General features: G+C 47.5%; 1 protein-coding gene across 1 annotated transcript in view; it reads left to right on the top strand.

Moving 5' to 3' along the window:
• The first annotated feature begins 1,575 nt into the window (after positions 1-1,575).
• Positions 1,576-15,186, top strand: part of LOC137220096 (mitochondrial amidoxime reducing component 2) — a 34,710-nt gene continuing 21,099 nt past the window's right edge. Inside the window, exons 1-2 of the mRNA XM_067729710.1 lie at positions 1,576-2,004; positions 9,202-9,375. Of these exons, the coding sequence (XP_067585811.1) occupies positions 1,730-2,004; positions 9,202-9,375 (449 nt within the window). The 5' untranslated portion in view covers positions 1,576-1,729. The remainder of the gene's footprint in view (positions 2,005-9,201; positions 9,376-15,186) is intronic.

Here is a 15,186-nt window from a genome sequence, read left to right as displayed (position 1 = left end):
ACAAGGGTGGGGCAGTGGACCCGGGGTCGGCCAGCCGGTACTGATTACAGTTCAAAGGCATGGCTCTCAGGTCCTTGAGGAAAACACTTCTGAGTTGTAGGAGGTTCATACACATCTGGAAGGGACAGAATGAGTAAGTGCTCTAAGTGAGACAGGCTGGGACCTGGGACCCTTTGCTGCAGTGCTTGCACCTGGACAAACATCTCCTCCAGCGACAAAATACGAAGAAATTATGAGACTAAAAATAACTGCGTGCCTGCGCAATTGGGGCAAATTATGAACAAGATACAAAACGACCAAAAACTCAGCAAAAGCAGGGGACCGCACATGCCCCCAGCACACAGCACCACCGAGGGGGTGGGCAGATGACCGAAGCCACGCCTCCAGCCCTACCCCCGGACCCGCCCCTACACTCACCCGCCTCAGGGAGTAAGCAAGGGAACCTGTCACTTGTTTTCGCTCTCTGGTGCTGCAACTCAAGTCCCAAGAGAGCCTTGCCCGAATTTCTTGCCTGGCCTCTTATCAATTTCTATCGATTAAGGAGGCCAAGAACAAAGGTTCGTAACGGAAGGAAAGGGGGTGAGAGGCCGGTCGTGGATGTTGGCTGGAACAGTGAAATCTCCCGGCAGCAGGGAGCTTTCTCAGGCAAGCATTTTAATGGGGAGCTAGGGTCATCCTTGGGACTTGGCCTTATATGGCAAGAAGCCATGCTCATATATGGAATCTAAAAAAAAAAAAAAAAAAAAAAAAAATGGTACTGACGAACCTAGTGGCAGGGCAGGAATAAAGACATAGACATAGAGAATGGACTTGAGGACACGGGGGTGGGGGAGCGAGGTGGGGGGAGGGGAAGGCTGTGGCGTAGTGAGAGTAGCATCGACGTACATACACTACCAAATGTAAAATAGAGAGCTAGTGGGAAGCAGCCGCATAGCACAGGAAGATCAGGCCCGTGCTTTGCGGTGACCTAGAGGGGTGGGATAGGGAGGGTGGAAGGAAGGCTCAAGAGGGAGGGGTATGGGGATATACAGGTATGCACACGGCTGATTCACTTCGTTGTACAACAGAAGCTATCACAGCATTGTGAAGCAATTATACTCCAATAAAGATGTATTAAAAAAAAAAGAAGAAGCAGCTACTCTCGAGTTTGTTCAGAGTGCATAAGTTTCCACGGAGCAGGTTATGGGCCGAAAGTCCTGCAGTTCTCAGAGCGATCTGCCAGTAGGAGCTCCTAAACATTTAAAATCACCCATTCTGCGATCTACCATCCACTTGCACTGTTCCCTGCGCTGCAATCACGCAACGAAGTGGGCAGTACAGGGAGCGAAGGGGCAGTGGAGAGCCGGGGACCGTGAGGGCGGGTGAGGAGTTACGCTGAGTCGCAGGGCCCCGGGAAAGGGGAGAAGTAAAGCGAAAGTGACCGTTCCAGAGACAGTGGGCAGCCAGGCCTCTGGTGTGGGGCCTCCCGAACCGCCCCCAAGGGCACCCGAGCATCCCAGTTCGCTTTCTGCCTCGCTTCTCTCGGCTACTGCCTGGTCCTTGGCACCCAGTTAGGCGTCCCCTCCCTGCGCACAGCCAGTCCTTTCGGCGCGCGGAAAGGGTGCCAGGGCCTGTGCCTGGGCCAACTCTTGTTCCTCCCGCTCGCCTGCAGCCTTGAGCGCCCGGGCGCCCTCCCCACGCCAATCGTTGCCTAGTCCGCGCTCAGACCCACGCTCGCGATCGCTGGGTCATGGGCGCCGCCGGCTCGTCCGCGCTGGCCCGCCTGGGACTCTCCGCGCCGCAGCCCCGGCCGCGCTGGCTCGGGGTCGCCGCGCTGGGACTGGCCGCGGTGGCGTTGGGGGCCGTGGCCTGGCGCCGCGCGCGGCCCAGGCGGCGCCGGCGGCTGCAACAGGTGGGCACCGTGGCAGAGCTCTGGATCTACCCCGTCAAGTCCTGCAAGGGGGTGTCGGTGAAGGCGGCGGAGTGCACGGCCCTGGGGCTGCGCAGCGGTCACCTGCGGGACAGGTAGGGCCGGGCGCGGCGACAGCGCAGAACCTGCTGAGGAGGGAGAGAGCGGGGCTGGGGAGCTGGGGCCTGTCCCAGGGTAGGAGAAGGGAGGTTTGCCACGTGCGTGTCCTGGGCTGCTTGTTGGATCCTCTGCCTTTGATCCTGAAGCTGGAAAGGTGAAGTTCGTGTCTGGTGCAGATTTGGAAAGGTAGTGGAGGCAAGATGTTAGCGCAAGTTCCTGTGCCCTAAGACACAGTGAGGCCAAACAAACCGAAAGGTTGGAGTTTGGAGCAGAGAAAGGTTCATTGCAAGCCCACGTAAGGAGACGGGTGGCTCAGGCCCCCCAAGACCCAGAGCTCCCTGAAAGGTTTCGGCAAAGCATTTTAAAAAGCTGTGACAAAGTGAGAGAGTGGCATGGACATATATACACTACCAAATGTAAAATAGATAGCTAGTGGGAAGCAGCCGCATAGCACAGGGAGATCAGCTCGGTGCTTTGTGACCACCTAGAGGGGTGGGATAGGGAGGGTGGGAGGGAGGGAGACGCAAGCGGGAAGAGATATGGGAACATATGTATATGTATAGCTGATTCACTTTGTTATAAAGCGGAAACTAACACACCATTGTAAAGCAATTATACTCCAATAAAGATGTTAAAAAAAAAAAAGCCAGGTGAGAGAGGGGGGTGTCACAGGGTATGTGATCAGCTCGTGCACAGTTCTCCAGCTGGTTGATGGTGAGGTAAGAGGACGGTGTCACAGGGGTTAACATCATCATTCCTTTGGCTCCAGGAGGCCTGGGGCTATGCACTTTTGGTCATCAAGTAGTTAACATCTTCCATTTGATGGGGGGTTGTCACATCTGTAAAACAATTCAGGAAATGTGCATCAAATATTGTTATCGGGCTTTCCTGGTGGCTCAGTGGTTGAGAGTCCGCCTGCCGATGCAGGGGACACGGGTTCGTGCCCCGGTCCGGGAAGATCCCTCATGCCGCAGAGCGGCTGGGCCCATGAGCCATGGCTGCTGAGCCTGCGCGTCCGGAGCCTGTGCTCCGCAACGGGATAGGCTACAACAGTGAGAGGCCCGCGTACCGCAAAAAAAAAATTAAATAAATAATACTGTTATCTAGGTACTTCAGAGAGGAGCTAAACCAGAGGGTATGGGGAAAAGGCCTGTCCTGGGAAGGCCTCGGAGAGTCCTGCTCGGTTACAAAGCCTCTGCCCCCCGCCCCCTGGAGGAGAGGCTCTGTAAAAGGACAGGGTCCGACCGGTTATCTCCAAGGCTCTTTCTAGTTCTAAGCTTTCTGATTCTTAGTATGAGCACAATGGTAGAAAAATAAAACGTTATTGGCACTAGTGGGTAGATGGGGGCAATGCTGAAACCAAGTTCAAGGACACTGGCTTTGGCCTCGCTGGGGTTTGCCCCTCACAGCTTCTGGTGCTGGGGAAGGTGCTTGGGAGATGCAGGCAGTGGGGGGCCTGACCCACTTTGATACAGAATGAGCAGAGCGAAGTCTTCCTTTGGGGAGAGGAGGTGACAGGTAGACTGTGCGTATAATACTTGCCATTAAAACAAAAGTGTGTCCCCTCCCCCCAGAGGCAGGGTGCTTTTCAGTGAAGAACTCTAAAGTCCCTACCTACACAGGGCCTGGCACATAGAAATGTCATCCTCCTCCCTCAGAAAAGAAAAGGTGTCCTGTCATTTTTCTCCCCCCAAAGGTGAGTCCACAGACACATACTCATGGACACAGAACGGTGCAGCTCGCTACGGGGAAAGCACCCTTGACAGAGAAGGATGCTAAACCCTGAAAAGAGTGAACAAGGAAGAAGGGAACCTCCTTCTTTGCTTCCTTAGGATGAAGATGCTTTCCTGTTTGGCTTGGGTGGATTAGCTGTGGTCCTGTGTCTAGGGGGAGGGAGGTTTGCAAATTGGTCGTTCAGGGAGCCTTCTAGAGAGGCTGTTTGCTGTCCTGAGATCACTCCAGGACACGTGTATTCTCTCTTCTCTGAAGACTGCTGTCCTCTTAAAGAAATGTGGGCTCCCATGACACAGAAAGACTTCAGCTTGTTGTAGAGCACTGCTCTGTGTGCAGACCATGTAACTCGTGGGGCATTTTCCATCCCCTTTCACCTCAGATTTCTAATCCTGGAGAGTTTTTTTTTTTTTTTTTTTTTTTTGCGGTACGCGGGCCTCTCACTGTTGTGGCCTCTCCCGTTGCGGAGCACAGGCTCTGGACGCGCAGGCTCAGCGGCCATGGCTCACGGGCCCAGCCGCTCCGCGGTACGTGGGATCTTCCCAGACCGGGGCACGAACCCATGTCCCCTGCATCGGCAGGCGGACTCTCAACCACTGCGCCACCAGGGAAGCCCTGGAGAGTTTTTTTAAGACGATAATTTCCTGAGATTCCCATGCCAGACCTTCGGACTCAGAATCACCAAGAGTGAAGCAAAGTCGTGTGGGGTGTTTAAATCCCCCCAGGTGATTCTGATGCCATCATGAGAGGGTTTTCTCTGTGACCATTAAGAATAAGAGCATTTTTCAAGCCTATTCAAGTGTGAAGGCTTAGAAAAGCCTTCTGACTGCTGGGAAGACCTCAGGCAGAGTGAAGAGGTAGATTCTCAGGATACACACCCAGAGAAAATGGACTTGTGCTCCTTCCTTCCTCACGCGAAGGACTGAGGTTATTTCACAGAGAGATTCAGTTCTTATCTGTGTTTCCTCTTTTCATCAGAATAACTGTTGCTTTCCCCCTGCTCATGGTCACTACTTTGCTGTGACTCTTGCTTCCATGGAAAGAGAATATTTGTCCTTTGCTTTTCTGCTTCTGTGGGCATCTGAAAATAGATGGAACTGTATCAACTTTCCCTTGGTTTGAACAATAAATGCTTGGGATGGGGTGGTGTGGTATGGAGACTGGGATGAGGCAGGGAAAAACGATGGCATAAACTTTTATTCAATGGTTCATAGGCAGCAGATGCTTAACTAAGTCCTTTCAACAGATGATGTAATTTAAGCCTCAGAACGATCTTGTGGGCTAGGTATTGTGTCCACTTTGCAAAGAAGGTAACAGTATCAGAAAGAATGAGTATCTCACCCAGGATCACAAGACCGTTATGTGCTGGAGGGGTTTGAACTCAGATCTCTGAGTGCAGCGCTCATGCCCCTCCTGTAAAACCAGCATGTGATTTACAAGGGCAAGGGTCGTGCCAAGGATCAGGAGACCCCAGGCAAAGTCACTTAACCTCTCTGAGCCTCATTTTTTTTTTCATTTGCAAAAGACGTTGAACTTGATGATCTCCAAGACGTTATCAAATCTAGATTTTATTTATTAAAGATAACTGAAACTCAAAAGCAAGGAAAGAACTCTGCTAAATGCTGTTATTCTCTCACATTGAGAGTTCAATCACAAAACTACAAATAGTCTAGAATGCAGGAAAAGCCTGCCTTTATTTATTTCCAATTTGAATCTGTGTCTTTGGAACTGTTCTAAGAAGCCGAGAGCGTCCTCTCTGAGTGCTCTGTGCCTTAAATTTCTAGAGCGATTTTGCTCAAAGCCTTTAGCATCTTTGTGCGAATGCTTGGCCTGAGAGCTCTGAGCTTTGAGCTCAAGTCCATCCAGCAGAAGGCTAACACTGGCTGCTTGGTACAGATGCTGGGAGGGCATGGCTGCCCTCCCTGACCTTGTAAACCCTCACTGTCCTCAGCAACCGTGTATGACTCGCCCGTTGATAAATCCAGCCCTTCATTTCTTCTGCATAGACTATTACCTCTTGGAAACATGAGTCTGCTAAGTTTATTACCCCAAGTGTCATTCCCTCCTGCCCTTACCCTCCAGCTCTCTGTGGTAGGGCTCCTGTTTTCCCCCCTTTTCCAGCTCAGTCATTCCTACTTCCCAGGTCAGTTTGCCAGTTTAGAAATGGACTTTCCAGTTGTCTTAGACTCTGCTTCCTGAACACGGCTGTTGGTTGTTCAGGGCATTGCTGTTCTTTTAGAGACTCTGAGCTCTGGTCTCTGCACTGCTCTTCATGCCACATACTCATGTTTTCTTTGTAAAATGAAGGTGCTGGCATTCAGGGTTGCAGACGAGAAAAAATGGGTGGTGAAAAAGTCCACACTCCAGACATATCCTTTCTGCCCGATCTGGCAGACAGAGGTCATTAGTCATTCCCTGCGCATCATTGTGTGCAAGAGGTGAAAACTGTCATCATCCCGGTTACAGGGTGATGGGGGTGGCTGGCTGGGATACGTTGCCGATGGCACCTTTGCATCTTTTTTTTTTTTTTTTTTTTTTTTGCGGTACGCGGGCCTCTCACTGTTGTGGCCCCTCCCATTGCGGAGCATAGGCTCCGGACGCGCAGACTCAGCGGCCATGGCTCACGGGCCCAGTCGCTCCGTGGCATAGTGGTATCTTTCCGGACCGGGGCACGAACCCGCCTCCCCTGCATCGGCAGGCGGACTCTCAACCACTGCGCCACCAGGGAAGCCCACCTTTGCATCTTTTATTGTGGTCTTCCATCCTACCGCAGTGTTGGGCTGCTTGCAAGTTGCCACCTGCCCCTTCCATTGCAGGATTAGCACAGAACCTCTAGCCACCACTTCTCCTGCGACGTCCCAGGGCTTAACCCCCAGGTGATTATAAAACAGGCAAGAGTGGAGGCGTGGCTTGAGAGCCAGAGTGAAGGGCTAAAGTTGGGGGATGGACGGCAGGTGAGAAGACTCAGCCCAGGGAGGGGGCTGACTGTCAGAAATAATGGGCCATGGTGGGAGGGTGTCTCCTGTCTGGACATGTGTCTGGTCATGTGCAGCTCTCAGGGCGAACCTTGTCTCAGAGGGGGACGGGCCATGTTGGAAGTTCAAGTGCAGACTTTGGTGGAGTTCATCGGAACAGGGTCATCCAGGCCTCTGCACCCAAGGGTGAGGCTGGAAATAAGGAACGGGGCCCAAGCCCGAGGGAATAGGGCTGTCACAAAGTAGACAGGAAATCCCTGGGTCACAGAACCCACCCTCACCCCATAGGTGAACGGGCTAGAGAACCCTGGGAACCAAAGATCCCTAGAAAGAAAAAGGTGGCCTCCTCAGAGGGTCGGAGACCTACTGCTGTCCAGCATCCTCAACTCCTGGGAAGAGTAGCCGCGGCAATTCCTAAAATGCCTTTGCACTCTCACCATCCCCGCCGTTGTACCCTCGCACCAACGCACATGCCAGTTAGCAGGGCTCAGGACCCAGCCCCTGTCTGCTGGCCTGGTTGCAGGGGAAGGGAGTTATCCAGAACCTGGACAGTGATAGGTTGCCTGACTGGGAGGTTCCAGAGGGCAGATTACCTGCCAGGGTCAGGAGACCCTGGGTTCCCTGTGCTGTGATAATAGCAGATGTCCTCACCAGGTTATTGTGAACGTTCCATCTGGCTCCAGTCATATTTTGAAATATCTCCCTCCTTCTGGAAGGGGCTGTCCCTTTTATCCTGCTCACGTGTGGGAGGCCCCAGCGTTCAGTGGTGGCTCACTCATCAGAGCCCGCAGAGTTCCTCACCCACTGCACTTGCTCTGTCTAGAACAGCGATGTTGAAACTCCTTTCCCCTAAGGGTGGCATGTTTTTCTTTCTTAGTCATCAAATCATTTGTGCAGTGTCACCCCAAATACATGCTCTACTATCGATAAAAGCCTAGCCAACCTAAGCAGGTCAGCCTCCCATTCCATTCTTCAGCTCACCCCGCACCCCACTGTCCCCTTGGGTGTGATACACAGCGTGTGAAAGTTGAGCCTAGAACGGGGGCGGAGGGAGGTGTCTCTAGAAGGTGAATGGAGTTCCTGTCTAACACATGATTGGCATGAATTTCTTTCTTCTCCAGCTTTATTGAGCTATAATTGACATATAACACTGTGTGAGTTTCAGGTGTGCAATGTGATGATTTGATGCACATATATATTGTGAAATGACTCCCATGATAAGGTTAGTGATCACATCCTTCACCTCTCATAATTTCTGCTTTGCTGTTATGGTAAGAGCATTTGAGACTTTTCTCTCTTAGCAACTTGCAAGTAGACCATACAGCAGCGGTGCCCAACCTTTTTGGGACCAGGGACTGGTTTCGTGGAAGACAGTTTTTCCACTGACGGGGGTTGTGGCGGGGGGATGGTTCGGGCGGTAATGCGGTCGACGGGGAGCGACGGGGAGCGACGGGGAGCGGCAGGTGAAACTTCACTCACTAGCCTGCCACTCACCTCCTGCTGTGCGGTCTGGTTCCCAACAGGCCACAGACTGGTACCTGTCCACGGCCCGGGGGTTGAGGACCCCTGCCGTACAGTATTATTAACTATATTTGCCATAATGTACATTACATCTCCAGAAATTTTTCCTCTTAGGATCTCTTTTCCCTCTTTGACCACCTTCACCCATTTCCTCCACCCCCAACTCCTGGCAACCACCAATCTACTCTCTGTTTCTAGCAGTTCCCCCCTTTTTATACCTCACTTACAAGTGAGATCATACAGTATTTGTCTTTCTCTGTCTGACTTACTCTCTTATTGCAACACCCTCAAGTTTCATCTGTGTTGTCACAAAATGCAGGATCTCCTTCTTTTTATGGTTGAGTGATATTCCATTGTATAGGTGTATTTTCTTTTTTTTAAATGGAGGTAATATTGGCTTATAACATTATATAAGTTGTAATGTGTGTATGAAGAAGAAAGGCTGTTTAAGGGTTTCCTGATCGGGGTCCACACGCCCCAGCAATTTAAACCCAGCAGAGGCTGGATTGCCTCCACTGGAGTCACAAACATTCAAGACCTTTGTCTAGAGTTTCAGTCTGCTTGGGCCATTAGCTGGTCAACCCCATCTTGTTCCACAGCAAAAAGACCTGGAAGACATTCTGCGTCAACCAGAGACAGGCTCAGGGGAGTCTCTGACCAAAGCAAAGACCCAAAGTAAGCAAAGTAGTTGCCCCAGCAGTTGAGAAGGTCCCTACACCAGCCTCACCAGAAGGATTTTCAGGACTGGGGATTTTCCATACATTGGCCAGATGTTCTTTTCCAGGGCTGTTTGTACCAAACAGCCAACGAGTTTTGGACCCCCTAAATTTGGCTAGACCTGGATACTGTCTGGAAAAAATTGTTGGGTCCTGAGTTGGGGCAGAGGGAGGGTTTTGATGAAATAGAAAGCTAGAGGGAAGCTATGGAAGAAGATTTTCTGATGCGCCCTTGTTTGTTTCTTGGCAGGTTTTGGCTGGTGATTAAGGAAGATGGACACATGGTGACTGCCCGGCAGGAGCCTCGCCTCGTGCTGGTCTCCACTACCTATGAGGATGATTGCCTTATCCTCAGGGCACCAGGCATGGACCAGCTGGTTTTGCCGAGCAAGCCACGTTCTTCAAACAAGATCCATGACTGCAGGTGCTCTGCTTGGGGGCCTCTGGGGATCTGTGACAACTGATTTCCCTTTAGGTTCCACCCTGCACTCTGCCTTGCTACACTTTGCATGCTAGATGATGAGACTGGTAAAGGAAATACTTAAGAGAAGTCTAGTCTATGTTGGGATCAAGCCAGGGGTCAGGTATGAGTGGGTGAAGCAGAATATTGCATTAGGGATATTTAGATTTGCTTTCATCAGATATGGCAAGACATGCAGATACAGAAATGACTGTCATGAAGAAAGAAGCTTTTTATATTCACAGATCCCTAGAAACAGGAGGCTCATACCATGCAGGGCCACATGGGGAAATACCAGGTCGGTCAGGAGGCAGAGAGGGCAGGGGAAACTGTGAACACGAGTCTTTATTCTGGTTTCTACAGGCTGTGGGAAAACTGGCTCTGGGGCAGATGGGCTGTCCCTAGTTTTCTGGTACCTGGTCCTGGGTGATTAGAGCAGGGGACAGTGGCCAGGGTATAAAAGCACAATGGTACGGACAAGGGGTGAGGGCTCTGGATTGGCTGGTTTGCCTATGAAAGCCTAGTGTTTTACTATCTCTAGGAATTGACTAGCCCTGGGAGGGGTAGTTCCTTCAGCATCACCAAGTCCCAAGATGTCAAAGCATCAAAAATATAAAAAGGAAAAAGTCATGATGAATACAGATATAGAGAGGATACAAAGGGCCAATCTTTAGGGTTTGTCTCCTTTTATTCAAGTAGGATGGACTTCTATTCAGAATTGCCAGGCAAACAAGGGCATTAGTGGAGACGTTACCACCTGTATCTCCTGACTGGAGATTGTGTTCCATCTGATTGGAATTGTATTGAATTGAACTTGAGGCTCAATTAGAGAAAACTGAAATGAATTCATATATTTATTTATTTATTTATTTATTTCAACTGTGCCTGGATCATCTCAGGCACTTAAATAAATGTTAGTGCTTACATAGTTAATATCATCTTTGTTGCATAGAGCCTCCCTATCCATGAACGTGTTATCTTTCCCCACTTATTTATGTCTTTTTCCTCCCCATTTATCTATTTATTTATTTATTTGGCTGCATTGGGTCTTCGTTGCTGCGCGCGGGCTTTCTCTAGTTGCGGCGAGCAGGGGCTACTCTTTGTTGCGGTGTGTGAGCTTCTCATTGTGGTGGCTTCTCTTGTTGCGGAGCATGGCCTCCGGGCGTGAAGGCTTCAGTAGTTGTAGCAGGCAAGTTCAGTAGCTGTGGCTCGCGGGCTCTAGAGCGCAGTCTCAGTATTTGTGGTTCATGGGTTTAGTTGCTCCACGGCACGTGGGATCTTCCCAGACCAGGGATCGAACCTGTGTCCCCCACATTTGCAGTTGGATTCTTATCCACTGTGCCACCAGCGATGTCTCTATTTATATCTTTTTTTTTAAATGACTAATTTACTGAATTGTAGACTTTTCGTTTCTTTTTTCAAGCTTTTTATTGAAACCGTTTTCAGCTTGTTAGGAAGAAACATCTTAGTTTCAGATTGAAGTGGCCCACACAATTGCAAGTTTTTACCTTAAACTGTTTCAGACAGGAACTTTTTAATTTATTTATTTTGGCTGTGTTGGGTCTTCATTGCTGTGCATGGGCTTTCTCTAGTTGCAGTGAGTGGAGGCTACTCTTTGTTGCGGTGTGCGGGCTGCTCATTGTGATAGCTTCTCTTGTTGCAGAGCATGGGCTCTGGGTGCACGGGCTTCAGTAGTTGTAGCATGCAGGTTCAGTAGTTGGGGCTTGCAGGCTCTAGAGCACAGGCTCAGTATTTGTGGCACATGGGCTTAGTTGCTCCACGGCATGTGGGATCTTCCCGAACCAGGGAATGAACCCGTGTCCCCTGCATTGGCAGGTGGATTCTTAACCACTGTGTCACCAAGGAAGCCCCTACCCACTTATTTATATCTTATTTTACTTCTTTGAAAAGTTTTATACCCAATCAAAAAATGGGCAGAAGACCTAAATAGACATTTCTCCAAAGAAAACATACAGATGGCCAAGAGGCACATGAAAAGCTGCTCAACGTCACTAATTATTAGAGAAATGCAGATCAAAACTACAATGAGGTATCACCTCACACAGGTTGGAATGGGCATCATCTGAAAATCTACAGACAACAAACGCTGGAGAGGGTGTGGAGAAAAGGGAACCCTCTTGCACTGTTGGTGGGAATGTAAATTGGTACAGCCACTATGGAGAACAGTATGGAGGTTCCTTAAAAAACTAAAAATAGAATTACCATATGACCCAGCAATCCCACTACTGGGCATATACCCAGAGAAAACCAAAATTCAAAAAGACACATGCACCCCAATCTTCATTGCAGCACTATTTACAATAGCCAGGTCATGGAAGCAACCTAAATGTCCATCAACAGACGAAGGGATAAAGAAGTTGTGGTACATATATACAATGGAATATTACTCAGCCATAAAAAGGAAAGAAATTGGGTCATTTGTAGAGATGTGGATGGACCTAGAGAGTGTCATACAGAGTGAAGTAAGTCAGAAAGAGGAAAACAAATATCGAATATTAACGCATGTATGTGGCATCTAGAAAAATGGTACCCATGAACCGGTTTGCAAGACAGAAATGGAGACACAGATGTAGAGAACAAACATATGGACACCAAGGGGGAAAGCGGGGCGGGGTAGGGTGGTGGTGGGATGAATTGGGAGATTGGGATTGACATATATACACTAATATGTATAAAATAGATAACTAATAAGAACCTGCTGTATAAAAAATAAAATACAATTCAAAAATTAAAAAAAAAGTTTTATAATTTTCTCTATAATAGAATTGTACATCTTTTGTTAGATTTAGTCCTAAATATCTTAACTTTTTGTTCCTATTTTAGATGACAATTAAATTTTATTTTTCTGTTTATCTTTGGTAGTATTTATTCTTTGATCATTGGTGGAAATTTCCAGTAAAACTGCCTGGATTTTCTTTATAAAAATCCATTCAAACTTTTATGTCTTCTTAAGTATTTTTAGTAAGTTATTTTACTTTATGAATTAGTAGATTACTAACTAATGTTAGTTCTATTGTACTCACACATGGAGATTCAGTTTTTTTCTATGGGCTGTTGATGATGGAACATTTTGTATCAGAATGTGGAAGCAAGTACTTTGCATAAAATTCTGAGAGAACTCTTTTTTCTTTTTTGGCCACATCGCATGGCTTATGACATCTTAGTTCCCTGACCAGGGATAGAACCTGGGCCCACGGCAGTGAAAGTGTTGAGTCCTAACCACTGGACTGCCAGGGAATTCCCACATTCTGAGAGAATTGAAGAAGGTGGAATGGCAGAGGGATAGAGTCTGCTGCAGGGGTGGGAGGGAGGAAGGATTAGGGGGGGGATATGTTTCAGGAGTGGGAAGGGGCACTGGATAATCAGTTTTCCCTTGCCCCACTGGGTGCTTTCTACTTTTCAAAGTGCTCACACTAAGCTTATTTGAGTGGATGGAAGCTGAGGGTAGAAGTGTGCGCACTTATACACGAGGGCTCTGGTGAAGGGGTTGAGGGAAGTGCTCAGCCCAGGAACAGATACTTAAGGAGCTGATGAACGGTGCAATCAGATCTGTGTGAGATAGTACACTGGTTGGTTAGGGAGAGTTTTAGGGGAAAGGCTGAAGGCTCTGAGAGAGAGGACTATGAGACGGCAGGGGGACCGAGGCCAAACAGCAGCTCCAAGAAGGGGGTTTAGAGAGAAGGAAAAGGCCAAAAACATCAGAAGAACAGCACGGAGATTTGACACTAGGTGGGCTAGGTTGTCAGAGAATGAGGCATGTGTAGCAGTCAGACCAGGACTGTGGGCCTCGGGGTCCACAGTCCACCTTGGATTCCCTCACATACATCACCCCAGGAGCCTTCAAGCTGGGAGAAGCACACACACAGAGAGGTGCAAACACTTCCTGTGGTACCAGAGGGCGGGTAAGGGAATCAATTTCCAGATCCTCAAATCCCATAGGTTCTCCCTCCAACAGTGATCTTAGCTGCAGGGGGCAAGTTCTCCTCTCCACCTCCCCTTTGTACAGATGAAAGGCTTGCCCTCCCCATGTCTTAGTAGGGAGCACTGCTCTGGGAGGGGAAAACCTATGGGGCCCAAACAATAAAATATACTGGTGTTGATAAAGGAGAATGTCTCCAGTGATGGGGTAAAGTCATTCTACAAGATAGTGGTTCAAAGTCTTTGTCTTACGCTAAGATTAAGGAGCCTCTAATCAAATTTGCTGATAAATTATTTAAAAAGACTTTTTGATGAATGATTATTAAGTGCCAAAGATCACAGAAGGGTTCAAAGGATGAGTGAAATTATTATAACTCAACTTCTTCCATTCCATCTATTAACACAGTGCATCCTTAGAATTCTCATTATAAGGAAAAAAACTTAAAAAAAGTATGAGATGATGACTGCTGACTAAACTTGTAATCATTTCACAATATATGTAAGTCAAGTCGTTATGCTTTACACCCTAAACTTACGTATGTCAATTATGTCTCAATAAAACTGGGAAAAAAAGTTAAAAATAATTTTTAAAATGTGGACCATAAAAGAAGCCCTTAATCATTTATTTTTAAAAAAGATTGTTTTTAAAAATAGATATCAAACTAGCCTGGCATTGGGATTCCATTGCATGCTTTTAAAAGCATAATTTTATTTTATTTAATATAATTTATATATATTTATAATACTAAGACATAATATATAAATTATGATATTATTTTAAATGTTAATATTTATAATTCAATGGAAATTTAATCTTTCATAACAAATTAAACTTAAAAAAACATGAACAGACCTAGAGAATATCATACTAAGTGAAGTAAGACAGAGAAAGACAAATATTATATGCTAACATGTATGTGTGAAATCTAAAAAATAATACAAAGGAATCTATATAGAAAACAGAAACAGATTCACAGACATAGAAAACAAACATTGTTACCAAGGGGAAAGTGAGGGGGAGAGGGAAAAATTAGGAGCGTGGGATTAATAGATACAAACTATGGTACATAAAATCGATAAGCAACAAAGATTTACTGTACAGCACAGGGAACTATATTCAATATCTTGTATGGGGACTTCCCTGGTGGTCCAGTGGTAAAGAATCCGCCTTACAATGCAGGGGACTCGGGTTCGATCCCTGGTCAGGGAACTAAGATCCCACATGCCACAGGGCAACTAAGCCCATGTGCCACAACTACTGAGGTCACGCCTGCTGGAGCCTGCGCGCCACCACTAGAGAAGAGAAAACCCACGCGTCACAACTAGAGAGGAGCCCACACACCACAACGCAACTAAGACCCCACGCAGCCAAAAATAAAATAATAAATTAAATACATAAATAATAAATAAATCTTAAAAAAAAATTTGTATAAACTATAATGGAAAATAATCTGAAAAAATATATATAAAACGGAATCACTTGCTGCACATCTGAAACTAACACAATATTATCAATCAACTATATTTCAACTTAAAAAAAAGAAAAAAGTTTACATGCCAACTTGTAATTCTGTGAGGGGTACATAGCTTGTATCTTTTGGGGGCACTCAAGCAAAAAATCCTTGAAGACCACTTTGTTATCTGGTGGAATCTGTGTCCACCGTGTGAGGCAGGTGGTATATTATTATCTCCAATTTACAACTGGAGACAGAAGGTCAGAGGAGTTTAATGATTTGCTAAAAGTCACAGACTAGAGATGGCAGAGTTCCAATTTTTTTTTTTTTTTTTGGTACGCGGGCCTCTCACTGTTGCGGCCTCTCCCATTGCGGAGCACAG

This window comes from Pseudorca crassidens, chromosome 2 (genome assembly GCF_039906515.1).
Source record: "Pseudorca crassidens isolate mPseCra1 chromosome 2, mPseCra1.hap1, whole genome shotgun sequence".
NCBI classification, from domain to species: Eukaryota; Metazoa; Chordata; class Mammalia; order Artiodactyla; family Delphinidae; genus Pseudorca; species Pseudorca crassidens.
Note: the sequence above shows the minus strand (reverse complement) of the source record. Positions and strands in the feature narration are given on the sequence as shown.